This window comes from Panthera onca, chromosome A2, assembly GCF_046562875.1.
Source record: "Panthera onca isolate mPanOnc1 chromosome A2, mPanOnc1 haplotype 2, whole genome shotgun sequence".
Lineage (NCBI taxonomy): Eukaryota > Metazoa > Chordata > Mammalia > Carnivora > Felidae > Panthera > Panthera onca.
Genome location: NC_138340.1, coordinates 49,503,299 through 49,522,617, shown reverse-complemented (window position 1 = coordinate 49,522,617; position 19,319 = coordinate 49,503,299). Strand labels below are relative to the sequence as shown.

General features: G+C 38.5%; 1 protein-coding gene across 3 annotated transcripts in view; it reads right to left on the bottom strand.

Annotated features, from left to right (window-relative positions):
• Positions 1-1,348: 1,348 nt before the first annotated feature.
• Positions 1,349-19,319, bottom strand: part of GRM7 (glutamate metabotropic receptor 7) — an 869,802-nt gene continuing 851,831 nt past the window's right edge. For all 3 annotated transcript variants that reach the window (XM_078442794.1, XM_078442795.1, XM_060631627.2), the window contains one exon: positions 1,349-2,546. Coding sequence is in view for 1 of the 3 variants with exons in the window: in XM_078442795.1 (XP_078298921.1) it covers positions 2,497-2,546 (50 nt within the window). In the remaining 2 variants the exon portion in view is untranslated. The remainder of the gene's footprint in view (positions 2,547-19,319) is intronic.

Below are 19,319 nucleotides of genomic sequence, written 5' to 3'. Positions count from 1 at the left end.
CTTGGCAGGAGCTCTTGGCAATCCTAAGTAAAGTGCTTTTGTTATTTCCCCTGCACTCTTGCTTATATGTTGGAATCTTTTGGAAAGGCTCTTGCAATTTCTTGGTGAAAGAAATTATTTCTTCTACGTGGCCCAAAGTCAGCCTGACTTTCCCATGTGCTATTTTACAGATTGTGTTTGCATGTCTGGAATGAGAAAGCACTGTGCACTTAATTTTATTTTTAAGACAAAATGTAACAGCCATGGTGGTGCAGATGCTAGCTAACACACGTGGCAAGTTAACCGAGTGCCAAGCAGTGTTCTAAGCCCTTTGCATGGATTTTTTCCTTTTCTCTTAATCCTCCTAAGTCTATGAAATATGTAGTAGTATTAACTTGTTTTCTGCTGGAGGAAATGGAGCATTCAGAATGTTTCCATAACTTTCCCCAGGATAGCTAGCTGGAGGGGAGCCAGCTCTCACCCTGGATTGTTTGGCTCTACAACTTGAAATTGTGGATGATCCAAAACTCCTACCTGCTGTGATTAGCTTTTTATCTCATTGGTCTATTGCTTGAAGGGTGTTTAAGGGCTAGGAAAAAAGTGGGTGGTATTTTAATTTTTCTTAGCGTGATCCTGAAATAAGGTTTCTAGTCTTTGTGTACACATTGCATGGGCTAAGCAGCAAGAGGTTAGTGGAGTTCAGTGACTGTAGAAAATTAGTCACAAGTAGATCCACAATGGGCCATTTAAATCCATTTAAATGTATTTTGGGGCCCTACCCTGAGTGCTAAGGACAAATGTCACCCTCTGTAAACCGACATTCTTCTGTGATCCTGACACCCAAGTTATTGTTGAGGGTATTTCCCACATTTGACTTTGGGGAACCCCAAGTCTTAATCTTGCTGTCAACATGGCTACCATATTTGTTGGTAAGTACAGACAAATGCATTGTTGTAAAAATCTTTACTTAGGTTCTTTGGTTAAGTTTCACAGAGACTTTCATCTTTTCACTCATTTGCCCCCAAATTGTTTATTGAGGCTAGTATTTCTTTATTTTCTCTTCCCTCTGACACTTTGACTGTTTTTGGTGAGTAACTTACTGAGTCAATGTCTGAGGGTTCTCAGGTCTCAATTTCACTTATAAGGAGACAAAATGCATGGGCTTTGTGCTAGCTCCTTTTTTTTTAGGAGAGAATTTAGCGTCTCTGGATTTATCTATGCATTTCAGATAGGACTTGTGAGTGAAGGCTTATTTCTTTCACAACTTGGGTTGTTCACAGTGTTCCCTAGACTTAAGATTTTATGAAATAAGCTATATAACTAAAAGGGGATAAACAACTAAAAATATTTATTTCAGGAAATAAAAAAGTTAACCAAAGAATTTTATTGGTACATTCTTGGACAATATCACAGAATTGAAAGAGAATGGAAAGGGGGAGTTTTTCAGCAAGGGTGTTTTTCCACTAAATTGGCACATAAGCAGCAAGATTAACGAAAGTACTTATTACAAACAGTAAAAAACATACATGCTTTTTTTTAAAGTCCTTATCACACTGGTCAGTCATAGGGGGGCATGAACAAAACCTCAAGACATGAAAAATCCATATTCTTTTCTTCAAATAGCTTAATCATTATTAAAGTTATTGCAAAATATCCATTTACCTTAATTAAAATAACAAAAGAGAACACAAATACAAATATTGAACGTAAATTATTAACATGTACTGTAAAATACATTACTGGCATGCATTCCAAAGATGAAGACCTCTATTCAGTTCAGCCAATACCTTCCTTTCATGTGACCTATCCTTATACCAAAGATAGGTGGGTGGGGCATACTTTCTCAGCACAGTTTTTGGTCTTTAAATACCTTTTTTGTGTTAAAAAAATAACATGATTTGCAGTGGTACTATAATCATAATTATACAGTCATTACATATGTGGTTTTAATTTCTTTCTTTTGTTTTTTTTCTTTTAGTCTGCCGAGATCTTTTTAACATTTGAATTGTTTAAAAATTTTTCCAAATATTCTGCCGTCTGAGAGAATAGGGCTCTATGGAAACAAGGCATTCGAAAACAAACAGTGAACCAAGGTACAACATCAGATGGCAAAGTGCAAAAGTCCTCACAAACTGTACAGAAAATTTCAAAACCTTGCAGTCTGGAAGTACATACGTAGAAAGACAAGTCAGCCCCAAAACGTTCACTGTGGCTCTCGATGGTTCATCCTAAAGAGCCTGGGTGGGACTTGAGTCTCAACACTCCCTGTGGTAGGGAAGGTCCAAAATTGCAGCCGAGTTGGCAGTGCTGATGCCAGTGACTTATTAAGCCAAGATAAAGTAAGAATATTTCATAAAGCAGCTGTGTAGGACACTTGGATCCTCTAACGTTGGTCTCCTGGCTGGGGATGCTCCTCCAGTGATGGGCAGCGGGCAGGACCAAAAGAGTCCTATGCCAGGTTGGGTGACGAAATAACTGAGGGTCTTCCTCTTCCATGGTTCCATGGAATGAAACAGGTTAGATAACCAGGTTATTATAACTGACATACTTCTTTTTTGCAGCAGGGCCTGAAAGAAAAATGTAAAAGGGTCAGTTGTAGCAATGACCTTGTTTGCAAAGGTAGAAACAGATTTAGATCCAGAAGGACCTCGGTGCAAAGTCAAGAAGGAACAATGCACCACTAAGGAACACACAAATCACTTTGGATTCCTATGACTCTTTCTAAGGTTTTGTCTACTAAAATCTGCAGTGTCCAGCAATTCTCAAACCATCTGTGTTCTTTATTCTGAGATGTCTCCAACCTCCCTCTTTATGGTTTATAATGGTTAGTAAATTAATAGTGGATGCCATGCTTTCTAATTAGCCAACCTTAAGCTTAAAGAGCCTACCCATGTTGCAGTATATTTTGTTGTGTAATCTTCTCCCAGACCTTCTCATAAAAAATGGTTTTTGCTTGGGAAAGGTCTGTCCTCGGTCACTGGAATGAATGTTGGTTGACTAAAGATTAGGTCAACCAGACTGTCTTGTTCAGTTAGGAGTCACACAATCAAATTACTGTTGACTGATTTTCATAGAGTTTGCATCAGTAAGTTGTAAATGTAATTTGTGGAACATTTCCATCAAAATCTGAGGCTCACTTTAATCTCAACATGGATGCAGTACATTGTTTTCCTTAAATGTGGGATAAATTACTTATTTGGCACAGTAATTCTATGACCCAACTCTATTCATTCATTCATTCATTCATTCATTCATTCATTCATTCAGGAGATACACATCAGTTGCCTACCATATGCCAGACCCTTTCCTGTTCTTGGGCTGGAAACAAAGACACCGAGATCCCAACGTATGACTCTGATTTATACTCTAGTTCTCAATACCGAGTAATATAATTGCTGTTGTGTGACATGTTCTTTATTTATTAAATGGTAGAAGTTTTACATCAGCTTCTGTTGGACACAAATTAACTGTCAGGGAGCATTTACTGATGGCTTATTTTACTTAACGTTTTTTATTCTAAATAGTATTATTCATTTAATACAAACAAGTAACAAGAGTCTTAAAAAATTCTTAAGTAGGGATTCATATAGGGATTTAGAAGAATGGAGAAGCCACAATAACACACTGAGAGAGAGTTTGGATCTGAACTTTGAGTAAGTAAAGCAGCCAGTATTTTACTGATATATACATGCATGTGTACACTATACAAAAAGACAGATTTTCTGGATTAAAAATTTAGACTCTGGTTCTGACAAATTCTGATTTGAAGACTCAGACTCCTTTATGAAATCACATTGCATTTATTAACAGAAATTATAGGAAAATGAATTCTATGAAATGGAGAGTCTTCTGGAAAATATGGTCATGAAACAGGTCAAGATGCCGCATCCTCGATAAATGCATGGTATCAGCAATGCCCCCAGTATTCTAAGAAGGTTCCCATTGTTGTTACAACCTTTACTGTCTTCTTTTATATGCTCAATTTGAGTATAAAGAGAATAGCTTTCTAAAAATGTTTTCTTGGGGTGCCTGGGTGGCTCAGTCGGTTAAGCGTATGACTTTAGCACAAGTCATGATCTCGTGGTGTGTGAATTTGAGCCCCGCGTCAGGCTCTATGCTGATGGTTCGGAGCCTGGAGCCTGCTTAGGATTCTGTGTCTCCCTCTTTTCTCTGCTCCTCCCCTGCTTATGCTCTGTGTCTCTCTGTCTCAAAAATAAATAAACATTAAAAAATTTTTTTAATATTTTCTTTACTCTGAAGCCTATTTACAGGGTCATAGCTAGAAAGAAAACTTGGAGCAGATAGGTGCAAGAAACAACCACAACCTACCTCATCACATGCCAATATGCTAACTATCCTCAGGACAAAGTGGGGGGAAATCAAAGGAAAAACTCAGAGGCTTAAAATGACCTAAATACGTGAGACTACCTCTATTGTGTGATTATTGTGTGACTGTTTTCCCTATAAGCATAACTGTCTAGTGAAAAAAGCAAAACACAATTGAAATTCCTCAAACAGGTTTTTTTAAAATACCAATTTCTCCAGAAGAGTCTTCAGCAAAAGAATAAGTTAGAATATGTTGCCCTTACATTGCACAGCTGAGTATTGGTTTGCATTAAACTATCATCACGATGCGGTAAAAATTTTGAAGTGATAATAACAATGGTGGAAATTTACTGATGCTTGTCATGGATTATCTTCTTGTGTTTGCAAGCCTTGAGATGAGTGCTTTCATGATTGCCACCTTACATAGGAGAGGTCTGAGGCTCAGAGGGACCAGCATTCCAAACGAAGGCTGATGTTTGAATCTATAGTTTGCTCTCTATACCATAGTTGGAAGACCATGCTTCATTTGGACTCACCTGCCCCAGGTTCTGATTTAGCTCTATCACTTACTTACTTGAGGTGTGACTTAGACCGGTCCAATGACACTGAACTTCTCTGAGCCTTTGTAAAATAGGTAGGATAATTGTCACCCTGTGGTCTGTTAATGGCATCAATGTATGAAATACTCCATTTTCTCATCTGGTAACATAATGCATGACAGTATTTTTATTTATTTTTATTTTTTATATAAAAACTTTATTGTTTTAACGTTTATTTGTTTTTGAGAGAAAGAGAGTGAATGGGAGAGGGTCAGAGAGAGAGGGACACATAGCATTTGAAGCAGGCTCTAGGCTCTGAGCTGTCAGTACACAGTCCAACGTGGGGCTCGAACTCACAAGTGGTGAGATCATGACCTGAGCTGAAGTTGGACACCCAACCGACTGGGCCACCCAGGAGCCCCCCAAAATTTGTTTTTAATGTTTATTTTTTGTGTGTGAATGAGAGGGCAGGAGTGAGGGACACAGAGCATGAGTAGGAGAGGGGCGGAGAGAGAGGGAGGCACAGAATGTAAAGCAGGCTCCAGACTCTGAGCTGTCAGCACAGAACCCGACCTGGGGCTCGAACTCGTGGACCACAAGATCATGACATGAGCCAAAGTTCGCCGCTTAACCGACTGAGCCACCCAGGTGCCCCCATAAAGTTATTTTTAAATTGCAACATTTTATACAAATGATTAGCCTCAGTTCATGCTTTCTTTGCAGAATAGCTGGAGAACATTGCAACTAATGGTGATGGAGTTGTGCAGGTCCTAGAATGGCAATTTACATGCATTTCAAAGCAGTGTCCAATGTATTATTATGTTTATTTTTAAAATGTTCTAGCCTTGTGAGTAAATAAGATAAGTGCCTGTGGTGTCTGATAATTCTATTTATTTGAATAGCAATGTAGTTTATGGCCTAGAAAAAATAATTGCTTACTTGTGCAGTGAAATACTTACTAAGGAAATAAACTTTTAAAATTTTAAAACAGAATTGTTTTTTTGTAAAGTTACAAGTTTTAAGGACCATTAGGAACATACGGCATGGTTCCTCTCAAATTTTTTAAAGTTACCTACATCAGTAGTTTTCAAAGCAAGCTCTCTTAAAGAGTTTATATTTACTATGAGGCAGTGTTGTGGACACAGGCTTTTGCAATGAAGTGCTTTGTTCCTTAAAAAAACATTAGACATTCCAACTTACTCTTGGTGTATTATCAAAATCACACACAATTTGACATTAACTTGAGTGAACTGCTTTTTTCCTTGAGTTTCTCCCAAGCCTGTTGGTCTCACAAAATACTTAATTTCTCAGGTGTGTTCCATGGAACACTTAATACCCCAACTATAGGAAGTGAAGAAAAAAAAGGAAAAAATGGAAAGGAAAAAGAGTCTTGTGGATATTATACACAACAGTGAATTATGGGAAACATAAATAAATATAAAATTTTGAATGAATAAAATTAAATAGGTCTCTTTTCTCTCTTCCATATTTTTTAAATAATAAGGAATTGTATAGTTCATTAACAATATGCTATGTTTCTGTGAGCTGTTTTTAAAATTTAAATGTATATGTAGATATGTATACCTATCAGTGTCTATGAAGTGATTCACACAGCCACACAAATTGTAGGCAATAATATATCACAGCCTTGAAAATAACACATTAATGTATTAACATCTCTGCTTCACGTGCCTCTCCATCCACACATAGGAAATAAAAACACAATCAAAGCCTCTCCTCCTTCCCCTTCCCCTTCCCCTTTGCCAGGCTTCCCTCCTTGCCTCCCACCAATGCTATTATTCTGATGTTGGTGTGCCTCTGTCCCAGTGAGATTCACGCTGCTGCAGTCTGTGTAGCCGCCCATAAACTAGAGATAGTTTTGCTTTGTGTTTTTTAAATTGTTTAAAAAATACCATTCCATGCATATCCATTTGCAACTTGTTTTTCATATAACATTGTTGTTTTAATATTAATTTATGTTGATTGGGTAATCAGAGTTACTATAGAGCTTCTTTTTTATTTTTTAATGTTTATTTTTGGGAGAGAGAAAAAGCATGAGCGGGGCAGGGGCAGAGAGAGGGAGACACAGAATCCAAAGCAGGTTCCAGGTGCTGAGCTGTCAACACAGAGCCTGATGCAGGGCTCAAACCCATGAACCCCAAGATCATGACGTGAACTGAAATTGGACACTTAACCCACTGAGCCACCCAGGCACCCCATATAGTTTCTTTTATAAATATACCAAAGATTTCTGTAATTCATTTTTTATTTGGTGGACTCTACTTACTTTATAATTATTTTCAATAGCAAACAATGCTGGAATAAATGGTATCTGAAAACGAATACCATTTCTAAAGTTAAATTATAAAGCTATTAACAAGGAGATATTATTTGCAATATAGTTACTGACAAAGGATTGTTACACAAAATTTTTAACATAGACAAATTAGTAATAAAACACAAGCTAATTTTTAGAAAATGAATTGAAGATATGTAAAGGTGATTTGTGGATAAAAAAACATAAAAAGGGCTCAACCTCATAAATTAGAAAAGTGGAAATTAATAGTAAGAAAGCGTTTCATCCCCAGCCATTACAAAATAAAAGGTGTATTTGCACTGATACCATTTGCTGGTGAGGTTGGGAAGAAATGGGGATTCTTAGACTACACTAGTAGGAATGGAAAGTGATAAAATTTCATGAGAGAACCATTTGGAAATACCTAGAAAAGATGATGGACTCAGCAACTTTATTTCTACATATATACCTGAGACACTTGTTCGTATGTGCACATAGACATGTGTGGGCCTTCCACACTGTTACTACAATTATGTGGTTTGTGATTCTCTAAGAAGGAATTCTCCTATAGGGGCTGGATGTATAATACAAATGAGCAAAGTGGGTCATGTGTAAGATATTAAGGAATAGCATGGAATCTGATCCACTAGAAAACACATGCCCCATCTGAATAGCATAATCATTTATAGGATGTTACCTCACTTTAGTCAGATATTTCATTTTTTTAAGTTTATTTATTTTGAGAGAGTTCATAAGTGTGTGAGGGGGGGAGGAGCAGAGAGAGATAGGGAGAGAGAAAATCCTAAGCAGGCTCCACACTGTCAGCACGGAACCCAATATGGGGCTCAGTCCCAGGAACCATGAGATTATGACCTGAGCCAAAATCAAGTCAGATGCTTAACCCACTGAGCCACACAGGTGCCCCCAGATATTTCATTTCTAAAAGAGGAGCTGTACTTATGTGTTGTTAGGTAAAAATTCATTTTTTATTCTTTTGAAATTTCTTTTCAAAATTCATTTTTCATTTATTGAGTGCATATTTTGTATTAGGCTCTCTTCCAGGCATTAAAAATACCTGTTTTTTTAGTGCACAGTTCAAAATTATATTAAAACCTTTAGCAAGTCAACGGAAAGAGGTCAGGGGCCAGAGTAAGTCTCTGGGCAGCCACCTGTAAATCTATGATGTTATTTGCACTGTTTTCCAAATTTATTTGATTGTGTAGCGTTCTTCCCACTTTTTAGTGGATCCCTTGGTACTGTACAAGAATGTACTTTGGGAAGTATGTTTGGTTATTTCTTAAATTTTGGCCCTGCCTACTACATTTGTCCTTTGTAAAGCTCACCAAACTGGAATACTGGTTTATTGCCTGATGGAACTTGGTTCAAACTGACTTTTCTATGAACCCATCCTAAGCCATATCTGTGTCTCTCCTTTCTTCCAGCCATTGCTTACCTGCCAATCATAATTCACGGTTGTTGTTTAGTTAAAAATACTTTAAGTGGGAGAGATTCTTCATATTAGAGTTTATGTTTACTAACACAAAAGGAAATACTCCTAGTAATTGGTTCTGTGGTCACTGGACTGCTTCCTGCCTGTTTGTTTCATCAAGTAAATGGCCTTCGCCCACCACTTACTGGCAGATGAGTTGATGTTACCTTCAATTGTTAATTTTCACTCAGAATTTCAAAACTAGTAAACTTCCTATATTGTATTAAAAAATAATTTTCTAATGATTTTTCCTAAATCTTTTTTTTAAACTGACTATCATCCAAGAGTAGTAAATTACACCCCCTAAAAACATGCAAAACCCAAGAATGGGGAATATGAGTATCAAAAAATGAGGTATTCACAGTTGTGTAATTTGAACTCTGATCTAAGAAAAGCTGAGACTTTTCTCTATCTTTTCTTCCCCACCTCTAGCTGTGTTGCAACAACTTACCAGCAGAATTGTTGAAGTATTTGTCTTTATGTTAGGTAGCTGGACATCTTGACACAAAGAGCTTAGCAGGGGTGAAAATACAATCAGCTAAATACATCAGGATTCCAAATCACCAGTAATTCTAATCTAGTCACCAAAGATCCAGAATCTAAATGTCTGTCCATATATCCAACCGCCCATCTGACAAAATATTATTTAGCACCGATTAAATACCAGTAACTTTACTACATGCTAATTATGCAAAAACAGGCTTGGAAGTTTGCAAGCGGTTTGGTTCCCTTCTCATTCATTGTATATTTGAATTATTTGACAACATTTAGAGAGGGCTGCCATGTACCATCAGCAAGGGCTTGGCATTTCCTTTATTTTTTTTAATTTTTAAAAAAAATTTCCCCTATGTAGCATGATCAGGATGAGGCAGGAGATCTTAGGTCAGACTCACATTGAGAGGAGTCCCCAAAGCAAATTGGTATCTTTACCAGAGTTGAATGAGGGAGACCATTCAATGGATGATGGGGCATCGAAGCTGCTGGGACCAGTCTACCATGTTTGCAGACAATAAATAGTAATCCAGTTCAAGGGAAATAGAGAAGCAGCATCCTAGAAATCCTTGAGAAAAAATGTGCTAAGTGCTTTCCCCATTTTTCACCAGGGACAAAGAAAGGAGTCAGGTGTAGTCCATTTTGTTAATAGATTTTATAGTTGGGGAAATGATTACAATGCTTGTGGTAAGTGCTTAAAGATATTTGACAAGGGCTAATTAACTCTGCCTTGGATGGAGGTATATTGTACAAAGCCTGAGAAGGCTTCTCAGTGAAATGGGCATTTGATCTGGATGATGAATGTGAAAACATAGGAAGGACGCAGGTGATATAAAAGTACATACTGTATTCTCATTAAAGTGCATGGGGAAGGGAATCAGAAAGTTCTGGAACTGAAGGATGAAGAGGTAGGAGGGTCCAGATAATTACTTCAGTAAATATGCATTATGCCATATTAAATTCAAGCTACAGGAAATAGTGATGAACAAGACACAATCCTTATGGTTATCTAGCTTCCTAAAGGAGTCTCTTGTCAAAGGCCTTGAATGCCAAGTAAGGCGATGGTGTTTAGGAGGCCATGGGGAACTGTCAGTGCTTTTAAAGCATAATCTTCAACTTGAGTTTCCTCCCTACAATTCTAATTACCTGTCTTCTAATCTGGTTACCTCCTGCTCCTTGTTCTCCTTAAAGTTTCTCAAAGTGACTCAATTCAGGGAGCCTTTCCTGACCTCCCCCAGACAAGCTAGGTGCCCCTGCTCTACTCTTTCATGGCCCCTATATTTCTCCTTTGCCATATTGCACACAGCCAGGGTGCATTGCATTTTGCTCTTGTGTGTCTCACACATTAGCAGTGGAGATGTAAGAATGGAAGAATCCCTGGATTTTCCTAGTGCTTAGTAAGTGCGTAATACAAAGTGCTCAGTACTTACTGAATGAATCACTACAGAAGAGCTTCTGCTCTCTGAAGTCATTGTCAGCTCTTGGAGGGTCTTAGTAGAGAAAGAGAGTCTCCCCTCCCCCCGACTCCCCAAATACATGGGAACTTCGGGGGCTTTGCCAACCTCTTTTTTTCCCTCAGTATCCAACTTGATGCTATTGTATACAAAGCTAACAACTGCTGTAACTTCTCAGATTTCATTTGTAAGTTTTAAATCACAACATTCTTTTTTTCCCCTTTTAGCATCCAGAGAGGCCTAAAACAGCCTAGCTAAAATTGAGAAATCAATTTTCAATTCTGCCATGAAAATAGTCAATGAACATTCTAGTGTTTCTTTAAAAAATCTAATTTGTTTTTTAAGATGTAAAGCATCAAGAAGAGGTTTACGTGGCTCTTAGATGTATTTGAAGCAAATAGACTAAGTCTCTGTTTGGAAACATCTTTAAGCATGGCCAAGTTAAAATCTGTCTGGGTAGTTTGATTGAGGGTGTATATGTTTTGCCTTAGGAAAAAATAAAAAGAATGGACTAAATTACTGCATTAAAGATTTCTACTTTTTCTTATGCACTCTGCCTGGGCACTGAAAGCTTTTGTGTATTTTGCAATTTCAATATATTATGGATGCAAGCATTCTGGAGCATATTATGGGTTCATTCCAATGGTGCATCCAAGACTGAAGCTGTGCCTGAAAGCTTGTCTTAAGGATAATGTTATGAATAAGGCAGTAGTGACAAAATAGTAGCAGAGTAATACTTAGTGTTCCTGGATGAAAAGCTCTTAATAAATCCAGGCCTTGCTGTTTGGGGGTAGGAGATTCGTAGTCCATTCATTCATTTCTTTTTTCTTTATTCCACTAATACTAAGAACTTAAAGTGTGCTAATAGTAGCTTGTTTAAAAACCAGTGGCACAAAGATAGGGGGAAATATTCTCTAACTTTGAACAATGCCTGGTTCAGTGTGATTCAACACATATTTATTGAACACCTACTTTGTGTCAAACATTATTACAGACAGGGAAATGTGGCCATGTTAGCATTCAGTACAGCCTCTGACTGTATGGAGCTTACATCATTTTCGGGAGAGAAAGATTCAGCTGTTTCTCATTTTCTGTTGTTATCTTCTATAAAGTTGCAATAAACACTGAATTGGTGAATTCTGAACCATTGCTCCTGGGGGAAATGCAGGGTTAGGTTCCTATGAGCCTCTGGCCACAGCATTTTATCAACCAATCAAGATATAACCTTAATTTATGTTTTTGTTTTTTCTGTTTGAAGACACCTTATATGATATATATTATTGATTGGTTACCATTGAACTCATGACTAACAGCATTATAACTCATAGTTGAGCAAAGTTTGAATAATACATGCATCCTGAACTCAAGAACACTACACAACACTTCAGCACTATGTTTGGGGGATATTTTAAATGGTGAATCACAGAAACACAAAAAAACAAAACTTGGGTATTAAGCAGACTACAGAAGGCACCCTTAGAACTGAAACAAGGCAGAAGATCACCTTGTTCAGCCTCAGCTGAGAATGTGTGCAGTGACTCAATAATTTCCCTATTCTGCATGTATCTGCAAATGACTGTAACAGTGCAGCAAGTAATGGTTTTGGAGTTACAAATCACTTTCAGAAAGTGGGGGAGTCTGTAAATATAGAACCTGTGAATAATAAGGATGAACTCTATGCTGATGTCAGGCAATCCTAAACACCATGAAAGAAGTTGACTAAGGGGCTAGACCTAGATTAGGCTGAGGTTGCTGTCCTAAGAAGGGTTACAGTTAAGGTTCAGCAAGGCTGACATTTGAGCAGAGATTTGAAGGAGATGAGAGAGAAACTATGAAAATTCTTGAATCATAGAGTGAACAGCAGGTGCAAAGCCCTGAGGTTGGTATTAGAAAGGCCAGGAAGGCTGGAATTAAAGAGAGTGAGCAGAAATGGGGGTACACATGAAGAATTCCAACATGGCAGAAGGTGCCATCATAAACTTGTGCAAGGAGGAAGGGGTGAAAAATACTGCTTGAGAAACTCAAGGAAGGTATCAAGGTGGAGGGAATATGGAAGTGTGTCTTGAACAGTAAATTGTGGACATGTCTTGGGCAGGGGACACAGAAGTCATGGGCACATGTATTTAAGAACATTCCATGTGGAGGACATGACATTGGCAAAGGCCTGTTCTGTGAAAAGGCTGAGGGTTTGGAGAGAAAGGCAAAAAGTGTGGAGAGTTGAAAGAGGACAGGGTTCGTGCAAAGAAGAAAGAATGCTGGAAAGATGATTGGGGAGATTAATCTCAGATTGGCAATGATGTTTTACGTTACATATAGGGTAATATATGGATATGAAGCTGAACTGTGAGAAGTTCACCAATATTTGAATAAAGGAGAGAATGTTACAAAAGTAACCTGAAGGATGGATTGAGAATGGGAAAGAGGTGGGTGGTAGTTACAAGCTAAGACATCAGCTAGCAGTTGATGGTGTGATTAGAACTGTGTGTGGTAAGTGAAATTCCAAGACAATACTACAGTGGGATTCTAAATGAGAAAGCATCTCATTGTGCCAGCAACACCCTAACTAACACCTTGTTCTCTTGGGCAGGAAAACATGGGAAAGTGCCTTCGGGGCTATCGTCATGGGTAGCATCCTTGAGGCCAGAGCTACCCTGTGTGTTTGTTTGACTGATTTTTAATTTATGAGGGGGTATATGTGACGTGACAATAAAGTGGTGTTAAGTTCAGTTAGGTTTACTTTTAATGTGACTATAGATCTCAGAGAACTCAGAGGGCTCAAGGAGAGGAAACTAAACAGGACTACTGGTCAAGGCAAAGAAAAGAGATGAAGGAAACCTTAACTTTCCTTCTTAGAATCCAATTCATCTTATGCTGGTAGGCCAAAGACAGAGCCTGAGAATGAAAGCTCTGTCTAGGAGTAAAGATTTAGTATCCTATGGGCTGCATATTTTGGGATACTGGCTTTGCAAGATAGAAGGATTGGAATCTGCTACAGATCCCAGAAGTCAGCCATAACTTCAGTTTAAAGCAAATAAAAAACAAATGTTTCCTAAGTGTTAAATACTGGTTGCTGGGGATACAGATGTAGTAAATCATTTCCCCATCCTGAAGGAAGGTCTCAGTCTAATAGACCAGACTCCCTTGTAGCTAAACTGAGCACTGAGTGCAAAGCTTGAGTATATAACAGTCAACTTTCATACATTGGCTTCTACAGTGTATGAAACTGACCAGCTCATACTAAGAACTAAACCTGTTGTCAATTTTAACATCAGAACTTTGATGATGAAAATTCGTTTTTTATTGTTATTAATTTTGTAACTTAATTTGTTGATTTATTTAACAAAGTTTTTATGAGCAAAGACATTAACATTAAAAAACAGTGAATTTCAAGGTGCTTTATTTTTATTTTTTTTTGTGTAAGATAAATAACAAACTTAAAAGTAAAACAGTAAATCCTATGAGTTAGTAGTAGAAAAGTAATATGTATTTGGACAAAAAATATGTATTAAGAATGTTCAAAAGAGGGACACCTGGGTGGCTCAGTTGGTTGAGCATCTGATGCTTGATTTTGGCTCAGGTCACAATCTCATGGTTCGTGGGATTGAGTCCCACGTTGGGCTCTGTGCTGACAGTGCAGAGCCTGCTTGGGATTGTCTCTCTCTCCCTCTCTGCTCCTCCCCTGCTCATGCCCGCTCTCTCTCTCTCTCTCTCTCTCTCTCTCTCTCTCTCTCAAAATGAATAAATAAACATTATCCAAAAAAAAAGTAACTATTTTAACATAATAAAGGTCATACATGAAAAAACCGACAGCTAATATCCTATTCTGTGATGAAACACGGAAAAATTTTCCTCTAAGATCAGGAAGAAAGGGACGCCCTCTTTTACCGCTTCTACTAAACACCATTTTGGAAATTCTGGCCAGAGCAGTTAGGCAAGAAAAATGTGTGCATTGGAGCTCCTGGGTGGCTCAGTCATTTAAGCGACCAACTTTTGGTTTCAGCTCAGGTCATGATCTCATGGTTCATGAGATCAAACCCTGCGTCAGGCTCCATGCTGATAGCTGAGAAGCCTGCTTGGAATTCTCACCCTTTCCCTCTCTCTCTGCTCCTACCTGCTCATGCTTTCTCTGTTTCTGTTTGTCTGTCTGTCTCTCTTTCAAAGTAAATAAATAAACAAACTTAAAAAAAAGAGTGTTAAAAGAAAATAAAAATGAATAAGGTATAAGCATAAAGATACTCATGAAGAGGTACAATATTTGTAATTTTGAAGAATCTAAATCACTCGCACTAGACAGGGGTTAAATTAGTTCTAAAGCATTCTTTAATGGGACATTTAAATCTATCAAAGGTAAGGGCTATTAAGATGATGGAGGAACTTGGGAAATGTTTATGCCATAGCATTAATAATGTTTAGTACAAAGAACAGGTTACAAAATTGTAAGTACTCTATAATTAAACCTGTGTACTGGAAAGACTGAAAGCAATTGACCAAATTATTAAAAGCTAAAAGAAAGTTGGTGGACTTTTCAAATATGCCAATATCGTAATGGACACAAATAAGATGTGGGACTGTTTGAGATTAGGAGTCTAGGGAGACGGAACCACTAAATGCACTTCCTGATCCTTGACTGACCATGGATTAAGAGCAAACAAAACCCCAAAATATTGGCTGTACTGGGGAAAGTGGGAACATGTGAATTTTGACTTAATACTAAGTAGTAACATTGTATCAATATTAAAGTTATTGGGCATGAGATGGTATTAGGATTATGTAGGACAGTGTCCTCACACTATCAGTTGAGGGAAAAGACCAGAGATTTTGTATTCAGATAAAGCATGGATGGAACAGACCCCCTACCCACACCATGCTTGAGTACAGATAGTGGCTTCTATCAGAGGGGCTACACTGGAAATTGGTTATGGCTGAAGGCTGCGATTAGCAAACTAGATTCTACAACTCTGGGCTCCCATAACCAATCCAAACAACACAGCCTGTGCTCAACCATATCAGGCACCTAATGGTTCCATATTTTCCACCTTAGTGTTTTCTCTAGAAGTGTTTTTATTCTCTACTTTTGTCTCACATGTCGCCCATCTGTTGCTTTGAGGAGGGTGGATGCATAATGGTCCTTCAATGCATAGATTAGGCTCATGGAGTTTAAGATGATTTAACAATCCTGAGGGATATCTATCAAATTCCTAATTTAAATTGATGGTTTACAGTCTCTGCCTAAACATACTCTCTTTGCCATTCTAATGCCTAATAGACCCATCTACATGGCCTGTTCCTCTTTGTATTCAAGGTCAGAACGCTTGTGATGTAACTTGAGGGATCTAACAGGAGACTGGAATTCTCAGCCCTGGAATTCAGCATGGTCTTGTGGGAATGAGCACTTAGCTGGATTAAAGGCATTGCGTTTGGAGAGACTAGACAGAGGAAGCAGAAGAGGGCCTTCTATACGAAAATATAAGGAGACTCTGAAGATGAGAGACAACAGACTTGGTGTGAAATGATAATAGAAAATTACTATGAACTTGGTTAGACAGGATAATGTTATGATGGTAATATTGGAGAATGCCTGAATTCTGTGATGAGCTAAAATATATTGGAGTAAAGAATTGTGATGTCTTTAGTTAACTTCAAAATGGTTCAAAGTGGGGTGCCTGGGTGGCTCAGTGGGTTAAGCAGCTGACTTTTTCTTAGGTCATGATCTCATGGTTCATGAATTCAAGCCCCACATCAGGCTCTGTGCCGACAGCTCAGAGTCTGGAGCCTGCTTCAGATTCTGTATCTTCCTCTCTCTCTGCCCCTTCCCTGCTCGCCCTCTGTCTGTCTGTCTCTCTGTCTCTCAGTCTCTCAAACTAACTAACAAAATAAGTAAACATAAAATGGTTCAAGGCAAAAATATATAGATACAGATGAAGCAAATAGGGACAAATGTTAGTTGTTCAGCCTTGGTGGTGGATTATGCCACTATTTCTACTTTTCTGGATGTTTGAGAAGTTTTATGATAAAATGCTTAAGACCCCTCATCTCTAAAGCAAAATTTATGCTTCACAACTTTGCTTGGACCTAGCCCTACCTTTGTCTCATAACATTTGCCACCAGGAAGCAGTACCCACAAGGCAGTTTTGTAGCTCCAAGAAGAGATGAAAGCAAATTGCAATCACTTCTGTGGCCCAGTGTAGAAGCCTGATGATCCTAATGCAAGAGTGATTTTCAAAATAGTCATCAGAGTAAAAGGCAGGGCAGTGGAAAAGATGGATAGATAGACACACAAGGACAGACACCACTCACTCAGCTGTTATGACCTTGGGCAAGTTACTTTATCCCTCTGTGCCTCTGTTTCCTCATCTAAAAAGTGGGCATAACAATAGTGTCAATTGTGTTATGAGGATTAAGAGTGTTAATGCATGTAAGACACTTAGATTGGGATTTAGTATGGCTTTACTCAATATATTCAGTCTTTTCTCTATGCACTTGCAGAATCTGTCACACACACACACACATACACACACACACACACACACAACACTGACTTACTGTGCATTGCCTTTCCCTTGAAAGAAAGGGATCCTTGTGCAACAGAAGGTTAGGCTGTCTATAAAATGAAACTAAATTAGTTGTTTGGTTTATGGATACTCTTAGGGTGGCAGCAACTTTCCTTGAGGACAATTGTCAGAGCACCTGGTGCATTTCATCCATTCATTGAAAAAGGAATCTGTCAAGTCACTGCCAACATATTTCCATTTCTAAGTAGCTACACTGCCATCATTAGCCATGGCTTTATCTCTGCAAAAAATGTGATACTGAACTCTTGTACTTTGAGAGAATGTGTTAGTCAACTGGAGTCAAAGGGAGAGGCAGGAGTTTGGCAGGTTCTATTATGGCAAAAATGACAGTTTCTTATTATATGGACAGACTTGTACACATAATCAATGGCTGTTGATACTGATTCATACAATTTATGTCATCTTTGTGCAATACTGGAACTGGCCCTCATTGATTCTAGGAACCTTTACTGTAGTACTGTTATGTTACTTGTAAAATCAATTATTAGACATTGTAAATGTGCGTTTACTTATGTATTGCTTTTATCTATTTTGATTTAGTAATTGGGTATGTACTGATGAGCACCATACGGATGTCAGTCAGATGAGCTGGAGTGAGTTATCCTCTATTTATCTGCTCCTCAACTTTGCTGGAATTGAGCTGTGTCTGCACTGATAAAGCAAATTGAAGACTGGGGCAACTATGAAGCTGATTCTATCAAACAGACTGAGACTGAAGTGATCTGTGTGTCTCTGATGTCTGAGTATATATATCTACACTGGGTCCATATAACCTAGGTGGGTGAGCAAACAGACTTAGCAGTGACCACTCAAAGTTCCATGTTTTCCAAGGAGTATTTATGTACCCCATACCCAAAGCTACCTGTTTGCTTTCAGAGGGTAGTCTGACTTATACAACTTGATTGCAAATTGTGTAGGGTGAGTCCTTAATCTCAGCAAATATTGCCGACATAATGGTACATTAGAAAAAAATTCTCTTGATAGTCCTGCTTTCCCTGAGGTTAAGAAACAGGGATCCTGGATGAGGCATCAAAGAGTGCAGACCCTTGTGCTCTGAATGTAGTAGTGTTTGTTGGACACTTAAAATATTCTAGGAACGCTGCTGAGCAGGTGGCATTTTACAAACCCTTCCAATACTTCCAGCCTTGTGAGGCAGATACCAGTATCATCCCTACTTTACTAAAGGACATCTGAGGCTTAGAGAGATTACTAACCACATCCAGTGTCGTATCGGATACCTCTACCTTTTTCAAATTATGGGTTTTGATAAAGCAAGAAAGGAGTAAGAGAGGTGGGGCTAATGTCAGTGGCCGCAGATAATTCTTATTCCACAAACAATTTTCAAGTATCTACTATGTACCAGACAGGGCTAGATAGTAAGCTCCAATAAGTCAGGACAACATCTCTGGTGTCACTTCGTTTTATCTTGAGCACCTCGCCCCCTTGATTGCTTCCCCAGAATCCCATCCCCTAGTCCCCATGGATGTCCAGCTTGTTGTAAGAGGCAAGACGTCCTGTGAAGTGCTTAGGAAGTCTCAGTGACTGAATTGGCAGCATGGATGCTTAGGTTCCGGGAGGCTGAGAAGCACTCCTATAGACATTGATATGCCCTCACAACAAAGCCTGGCTGGTGATACTCCATTGTTCAGAATAACCTTCCTTCTCCCCAGAGGAATGAGTGCAGGGCAGATACTTTGAGAAAGAAATGCAGTGTGTGTTGAGACTTGGAGAGTAGATCTGAAATGGACAATGCAATACGCAGTGCATTCTTTAAATTTGGAGAAAAGGCTGTGGCTGAAAGCAAAAAAAAAAAAAAAAAAAAAAAAAAATTAACAAATGTCCAGCCTTTGCCTTCCCCAAAAGAAGAGAGAGGTGCTGTCTCCTGAACCAGTGATGTGAGAAAAGATGTGAATTTATGGTTAAGGAGAGGCTTCTTGTGTCAGACTTCAGGGATTTAAATCCCAGCTTTGCTCTGTAAGCTGGGATCTTGGGTGAGATATTGCTAAGCCTCAGTTTACTTGCCTTTAAATTGTTTGCAATATCAGGATGGTGTTACTAGGGATGTTCGGAGGATCACATGTGATGATGTATGTGATGTGCACTCAATGCAGGACACCTAAGAAGATACTGTTATCATCACCTCCCCTCCCACCACCACCATCACCTCCATCT